General features: G+C 44.7%; 1 protein-coding gene across 1 annotated transcript in view; it reads right to left on the reverse strand.

Moving 5' to 3' along the window:
- Positions 1–794: 794 nt before the first annotated feature.
- sema4f (sema domain, immunoglobulin domain (Ig), transmembrane domain (TM) and short cytoplasmic domain, (semaphorin) 4F) overlaps positions 795–8,460 on the reverse strand; it is a gene marked incomplete at its 3' end in the record, with an annotated part of 85,596 nt that continues 77,930 nt past the window's right edge. Inside the window, exons 8-15 of the mRNA XM_080741405.1 lie at positions 7,197–7,378; positions 6,378–6,519; positions 5,245–5,458; positions 3,719–3,828; positions 3,378–3,529; positions 2,881–2,936; positions 2,541–2,731; positions 795–1,517 (exon numbers count right to left, since the gene is read on the reverse strand). Of these exons, the coding sequence (XP_080597531.1) occupies positions 795–1,517; positions 2,541–2,731; positions 2,881–2,936; positions 3,378–3,529; positions 3,719–3,828; positions 5,245–5,458; positions 6,378–6,519; positions 7,197–7,378 (1,770 nt within the window). The remainder of the gene's footprint in view (positions 1,518–2,540; positions 2,732–2,880; positions 2,937–3,377; positions 3,530–3,718; positions 3,829–5,244; positions 5,459–6,377; positions 6,520–7,196; positions 7,379–8,460) is intronic.

Here is an 8,460-nt window from a genome sequence, read left to right on the forward strand (position 1 = left end):
TGAATCAGGCTTAAGAACTAAACGGAACAAAGTGCTACTTCAGTTGTACAAAAGAAAGGAAAACTTGAGAACTTTGTGTAACAGAGGAAAGAGAGAATGAGAGAATACAGTATGAAAGAGTGGCGATAGACTAGTATGGCTTTTCCATGTCTACAAACGTAGGCATTTCATCTTTGATTATAAGTTAAGGGATTAAATGCTCTCACGTACAGAATCTCAGTTCCATTTTTCACAGTCAAGTCTTTCAGACTGTACACTGTACAATACATTAACACAACATTCTATATACTTCTATGTACATATTTTACACATTTAAGCAGGCCCTCTTACACAGAGTGACTTACAGTAAATAGTTTATATGTCAGACCTCGCAACGGTTGGCTATGAGTTTTCAGGGTCATAGCCCCCTGAAGGGTCCGCTTGATATTCAATGTGGGCTCAATAGTACATACTGTACATACACACACATATACAAGTATACAAGTATACAGCAGTATCGCTCTCACATGCTTAGAACAGAAACCTCTCAAACACTTTGTACACTTCTGTTATCAGTCTCTCTGTATTCTCCTTCATTCCACAGCTTCCACCTCTGTCCTTTTTTTCTTCGGACGGCTGTTTCGAGTCGGGTCGTTTTCGCACAGGGCCACTTTGCACCCTCCCCATGTGAGCTTTCAGTTTGATTCATCGGGGAGGGTCAAAATGGCGCTTGGTTGAAAGCTGACACCTTAGTCGGTGCGGTGCGTTCGTCCCACGGTGCTCGTACGGTTCGGGTGGCGTTCCATATCGAACTTTCATATTGAACTCTCCTCGCACCGCGCCAGCGGCGCCGGTAACTTATACATGGGCATGGCCAGCTCCACCTCCAGCCCCTCGTCCTCCATCCCCTCTCCCCCTTCCCCTGCCTCCCTCTCCCCCCCCTCGGGCCTGCCCCGCTCCCTCTCCCCAGTCCTGCCGTCCAGCATGTCCGCCGACAGGATGTCCGAGGGGAACGTCTTGAGCCCTCCGCTGCTCACGCTGAAGTCGCCGCTGGAGTACATGGCGTTGCCGTGGCCGTTGCCCGGGACGCTGCTGCTGCTGTGAATGGGGTTGTAGTTGTTGTTGCCGTGGTGGCTGCCGCCGTTGCCCTGGTTGCTGAGCAGCGTGGTGGTGGTGGTGGTGGTGGTGGTGGCGGTGCCGTTGCGTTTCTCCGTCAGGGGGAAGCCGTCGGACAGCAGGCTGGCGCTGCTAGGGGACTGGGGCGTGGCCGCGGAGCCCAGCAGGTCCCGCCCCTTCTCGGACGACAGCGAGTTGTCCGGCAGCCTGGTCTGGTGGCCGATGGAGCGCCGCCGGGTGGTCAGGAAGTGCAGGAGGAAGCCGCCGATCAGGACGCCCATGACGAAGCACAGGATGTAGATGGCCAGCACGTGGCGGCCTCCGCCCAGCCCCACCGCTTCGCCCACATTGGGGCCCTCCAGGGTCAGGGAATAGGCTGCTCTGCGACATGGGGAGGATTCTCTGATGTTTGGCCCCGCCTCCTGGAGTGGAAGAGGGGAGGGGTCAGAATGACTACATAGTGCAATAAAGTAGAGATAATCTAATAATTATCCTTTTAGCCCAAATGTCTGAATGTCTATTCAATCAATCAATAATACAGTATGTTATTGTGTTCATACAAAGGCTTATTTAACCAAGGAAACCATACTTCATTGACTGGAGTTCCCCAGAGACTGTTTCCCTCTACACAAATATCTTCGCTGAAAATAGTGACATTGCGATGCTTTGTGAGCTTGTAAATATACAATTTTTGCTGACTGTTCGCCCCAGAATAGGGACTCTAGGGTTCATCTGGTTAAATGAAACACTCGCACTGCTCACATGCACCTCAGTTCATTCTTGTTGTCCATGGAAACAATATTTAAAATACTGTACATCCCATATTGATTTTATTGAATAAAATAACCTTTTTTTCTCGTTAACATTTATAGTTAAGATATAACCATCCCAAAATAGGTTAAAAGTGGTTAAAAGGTTGACTTCCACAGAGGAGATGGGAGGGGAACAATTAAGCAATATTACACGAGAGGGTGTGCATATAACACGGTTATCCGGCACGACAGTGCCGGATAACCGTGTTAATGCAGACCCTCGAGTGTAATATTGCGATTATACAACTGTTGCCCTTAAAAAAAACACGTCAACTTCATTTCATTGTAATTAAGATATTCGATAGGAATTTGTAATTTTTTAATGCCACATTTAGCTACTATGTCCCTGAACGTCACATGAAAACCGCTAGCCTAGCCGCCTAGCATAATGTGGGGAGAGAGGCGCGCTTGCTGTCTTTCGTGACCAACGCAGCTGATTTCTTTACTTGAGGAGAGACAGTGCAGTAGTGCTCGTTATATGCACGGCTGGAGAGCCTGTTTTCCATTGAGAGCCCGACTACCTGTTGTATAACTACACATACTCGTTGGCCCATTCAGATTCTCCTCGCTGGTCTGGGGAATCGAGCTAGTAACATTTGATCATCAACTCTCCTATACTCTCCTCCTGCATACCTCACATATACAGATGTAGTCCCCCAGGTTGTCCTCTGTGACCGTCACCTCCAGGTCCGAGTGGTGCTGTCTGGTGTGTCTGTGTGGAGGGTGCTCCCATCTGCAGGGCCTGGGAGACACCTGGACACAGGGCAGCAGGAGACGCAGACCCACCGACACACGCACCTCCCTGGTGGAGGGGGCGCAGCGTCCTGCAGGACCGGATGGAGGAGGAGGAGGAGAGGAGGAGAACAACGTTCATATTCAATGACATTCAAACCAAGCAGTTCTCTGTTTTGCTCAAGTTCAGTGTTTCTTGTTTAGACGGTCAGTACGAAGTGAATATTGTATGGACTTTCACCTTCTCCGCTGTCACACCTCTTCAAAGCATCCTCGACCTCGTCACCGGGCCCTGGCCTGGACAGAGACAATGGATGGATGGATATGATGAATATGTCATAATGTGAATATATTCCCATCAAAAAAACACCTGTTTGCTTTTGCCTTCTTCGTGGATCTCATTAATGTTTGCATTTCTCTTTTCGGTTAAATTGTGTTGAAATTCTACTTCAGTGGTTTACAACCTTTTTCACATCAAGGACCATTATTTATTCAGCATTTGAGCCACATACCACCATTTGATGAGATGTAGCCTCCTTGTAAATTAAGTAATGCAGATGTTTAACAACAATTTATCTCCTGAGTCTAGGGTAAAATGAGTAGGGGTCCATTTGGTTTCATTTTACACTCTCAAGAGATCTATAAGGGTCCATTTGGTTACCAACACTTCATCATTTAGCTGGGGACCACCTGGAGCCCCCTCAAGGACCACTGGTTGAGAACCGCTGCTCTACTCACTCAGTCATGGTGGGCCTGCAGGCTCCTTCCTTGGCCCCCCACACACAGCCCAGAGCCCTGGCCCGGGCACACACCTCACAGCTGTTGTAGAGAGAACAGCCCTCTGCCTGGACCACCGCCAGAGACAACGAGGAACCCACCAGAGCCTGGCCCTGGACCAGACAGACAGACAGACAGAGAAGGAAAGAAAGAGAGAATTATGTTAATGAATGAAATTATTAGATATGTTTAAAGAATGTTGCACATTTTGGAAGCGTGCATGCTTGTGTGCTTGCGTGGGTGCGTGGGTGTGTGAGTGCGTGCGTGCGTGCGTGAGTGTGTCAGTGCGTGCGTGTTCTAACCTTATACAGCAGGATGTTGTTAATAGGTTCCTTGGCAGTAAACAGAGGGATCTCCTGCAGTAATGTTGATTTGTGGCCCACTACCGCCACCCGGTGGAGCTCCCCATGGTCTGAGACACACACAAGGAAACATTTCTCTCATTTCTAATATCCATATGTCTTTTTCACCGCTCTGTTTCTGCACAGATAGGCCAAACGACCATTTTGTTTTAGGGCTACAACAACACATACTGTACTGTAACACTATCGCCATATTACACAGTGTAGAAATGTGAAGAATACAAAACTCTCATAAACATGTGACACCACAAAGATCAGGACAAATCCCAAATAGGTGGGTTCAGTGTCTTGCTGAAGGACATGTTGACTTTCATGTAATCTGAGTTCCCAGAAGTTCTTTTTTTCATGGGAATTAAATGTTCTTCAGACCTCAGCTCAAATAATACTGTGTTCCCCATCTCGGTATACAGTATACACCATTTATGTTTCTCCTCTCCTTTCTCTCCTTCTATCCTAACCTTTCCTTCTCTTTCTCATTCAATCTTTACATCCCATCCTCTCATTCTCTGACTCCCTCCAACTTCACAATTCATTCTCTCAAAATGTATTTCCATCCGTCCATAGGCCTGTCACAATAATAATATAAAATAAAATAATAATAATCGTCTAATTGCAATTATTTGACATAATCACAATTATTTTGTCATAATCGTTTCCACGTTGAAAAAGTTCATACACATTTTCAAAAATAGTGGAAATAACAGATCTACAAGCTCACAACGCGTCGCATTTGTGAGCTTGTAGATCGGCTATTTCCACTCCCAATGTTCTTTTTAAAGTATAAAGTTGTCAAATATGTCAGTAACGTCTTTGCATATTTAGGTTAAGTGTCATATCTGCCATGTGCAACTTCAACGCCTACAAGCTAAACAGGAATATAATTGTCAACGACAAAAACACAATTAAATCGTCAATCGCAATTATTTGAGTGACAATGAATCGTCATGTAAAATGTCCTAATCGTGATAGCCCTATCCATCCATTCAGGGACGTGCTGGCCATTGGGAAAAGCGGGACAACTCCCGAACGGCCGGTTCATTCCCGGCCGGTCCAGGCCGGCCATTAGGAAAAAAATTAAACTGTTTGCACAAAAGTAAAAATTAAACTGTTTGCACAAAGGTAGTGAAAACAGCAGATCTACAAGCACACAACGCCTCGCACCGCGAGGCGTTGTGTGCTTGTAGATCGGCTGTTTTCACTAGTTTAAATCATTTTTAAAATGATAAATACAAAACAAACGGTTTTGGACATAATGTTTCCACCCGACAACGACGAAATATAACTCATGTAATTGGCCCACTGGCTTGTCACTTGTCATGATCTGAAATGGCAAATCTTTGAGTAGCAGCAGCAGCGCTATAGAGAGAGATCTCTCTCCATAGCGTGCAATGAGGGCCTCTACAACTCTTTTTCCCAGGCTGAATCAGGGGCCCAGCACGTCCCTGCGTCCATCTCTATTGTCTCACCTGTTCCGAGGTGCAGCACGGCTCCTTTGCGCTCCTCCTGGCTCTCCGTGAGGGTCACGGCCAGCTTGGTGTATGTGATTCCCCTGCGGACCAGCAGGGGCGCTGAGATGACACTGTTCTCCATCAGCGGGTGGTCCCTCATGAACGTCAGCACCTTGTCAGGCAGTTTCAGGGACGACTCGAAACCCTCGGCCTTCAGCGCGTTGTTCAGACACTGGGAGTAGAGGAAAAACAGAAAGGGTAAACTTGTCCAATTGTTTGATAAGTGATTCCGTGTTCAGTCCACAGAACTGGAATTGGACAGAACGGAGATTCCAATGTCTGCAATTGCAATATACCGACATTAACCTGTATAGTAAACACTGTAATAAAAATAAGACTGAAAGTTGTTAGCAGAAAAGTTGATTGCAATTATGAACTTAACTAAAAGTGGCAAACTGTACCACAGAGTGACTGAGGTGGAAAGCATGTATATTTATTCTTTTTGGAAAGCTACACCCTCATGCGATGGAGCATAAATGAACAACTTAAGCCATATATACTTTGTCATACGATCTAAAATAAGACAATCTAAAAGCTAGGCTCACAGCACCTCGCATTGTGAGCTTTAGATAGTAACATTTAGCTATTTTGGGGGAGATTTGAAAAAAATGGAACATGTTCACCTGTAATGACATGCCTTATACAGTATAGCAGGGGTTTTCAAAGTGGGTGACGGGGCACCCTGGGGTGCCGCGACGGCAGTCCAGGGGTGCCGCGAGATCATTTGATAATATTTGTAATTTATTTGGACACTTGAAGAAATATTTAGTATCATTTTAAACTTGAAGTACAAAGTTATTTTCAGTCAGTTCTAACCAAAATGGCTATTATCTCAACGTTTTCCTCGCAACATAATCACAAAAATATCGTCACTGTCAGGCAGAAACCTCTGTCGCACAAAACTAGTGAAAACAGCCGATCTACAAACACACAACGCCTTGCGATGCGAGACGTTGTGTGCTGGTAGATCTGCTGTTTTCGGATTAAAAGAATATTCATAGGGTGCCCTGAGATAAAAAAGTTTGGGAACCCCTGCAGTATAGGGACCGTGTGTGGGGACAGTGTGGGGACAGTGTGGTTGTTATGGTTACCTGTCCAGGACGGGGCGTGGGGACAGGCTCAGGGTTCATCCAGTTCTCACAGGTCTTCTTCAGCTCTTTGAAGGATCCGTCCATCACTTTACTGATGTCTGACAGGCTGAACACACACACTGCTGACAGCTGCTCACTCTCCCTACAGGAAGACACCGTCAGAGAGAGAGAGACTGAATAGCAGACATTTTTACATCATTCTACAGTACCTGTAAAGGACTGTGTCACTGTCAACACACCGTTTATCCACAGCTTGGGCTGCATATCTTGCATAACAATAGACCATTCTTTCTATTAATGGCTTTATTTTCAGATTTTTGTCCACATTTGATCTGTAGTCATTAAAACATTACTCAACAGCCCTAAATAACAACATTGTGAAAATGTTATTGTTGACAAAGTTTGAAATTGTAATTTAATTATAAATCAATCTTTTCTCTAAGGACTATTTTATCAGCTATGCTTTTCAAATCAATCTGCATTTTAAATTGAAAATTGGGGTAAATTAAAACCAAAAATGTACATAACTTTGACGAGAATAATGGTACCGTGAAATGATTGATTTTCATACCATACAGAAATGAATGAATCAATTGGTACTGTATACCAAGTATACCATAGTCAATACATTACAAAGTGATACATTTTAAACTGAATGTATACTGCATAGTATAATAAAAATAACAGATTTTCGATGACGCATTGCATCAATCACACATTGTTATCTCAAAGATCTGTTATTTCTGGCAAGCGACGCCATCGTGCGATGAAATACAAATGAAGCTTGACAGAGAATATCTGTCCCTCCCCTCTGCTTACCACTGGGAGGTGAACAGGCCGTAGAAGTGTGTGCTGCGGGGGTCTCCGGGTATGTGCTGCGTGGTGAACACGTCGGTGAGGATGTTGTAGCGCTGACCGCTGGCTTTGTCCTCACACACCAGCTGGGCCTTGAGGAAGGTGGTCCACCGTCTCTGGAGAGTCTTCATTCCTCCCACGTCAGACTGAGAACACAGAGACAGAGGAGGATTATCAGTCTGAATGTTATGCCAACATGCAGCAGCCATTCCGATCTATGAACTCCACCCCAAAACTTTCTTTTCCTTTTTTTTTTGTTTAAGGGTACACTAGGTAACTTTAACTGTTTTACTGCTACGGACGTTACCGTTCGCCCCAATTCTGAACGTCGCTCGTCGCCAATACGGCCGTTCATTCGTTTACCTTGTTGATGTCCGTAAGCTGATGAGGGGTCGCGCCGCCGTGTACAGTGAACACATCTGCCGCAATGATGCTCTAAAAAATCAATTATGCGTTAACATCAACGGAGACCAATTCACTTCCTTGTTGATTTCTCTGGCCCTGTGGCTTTGTGGCGAGTGACTGGTCTCAATGGATGGCAACTCAGAACGGCCAAATTCACATTAATTCTTGCATGACGCCGCTCTCTGCTGCCAGGTCCGCCAAAGTGCATGTTGCGCAATCCAAAGAAATAAAATAAAAATAAAAAACGTATATCTATCTTTTTGCTGGCAAAAGACCCAATAAATAAATAAAACATCTGGCAGTAAAACTGTTAAGACTATTTTTAATATATATGTATATACATATTTTAGTAGTCATTTCCCTTTATCAGCCACTGTATTATTGTGCTGGGGTGTTTTCCTTGCAGAAAGATACATCCCCCTCACAGGTTTGAATGTCAACATAAACAGTGGAATAGATCCAAAATACAGCCAGGGGGATGCACAATAATATAGTGGCTGATAAAGTTAAATGACTATATACATTTACATTTACATAAAATAATTGTCTTAAAGTTACCTGGTGTACCTTTAAAGTAAACTGAACTATTTATGATGACACTATAGACGAATCCACATACAGTAGCGGCAATCATAACTGCGGTGTCAATCAGCACAGCTTGGCACCGTGACACTACAACTAAGGGCAGCACTCTGTAGATTCGTCTATAGCCAAATCACAATGCTGACCTTATTTGCAACCTTTGACATTGACTATATGGGTCGGTCAGGTAAAAATGTCCACTCTGTGCCTAATGTCAAATGTCAAAATGTCATGTATTAAT

Source organism: Nannobrachium achirus (genome assembly GCF_963921795.1).
Source record: "Nannobrachium achirus genome assembly, chromosome: 14".
NCBI lineage: Eukaryota > Metazoa > Chordata > Actinopteri > Myctophiformes > Myctophidae > Nannobrachium > Nannobrachium achirus.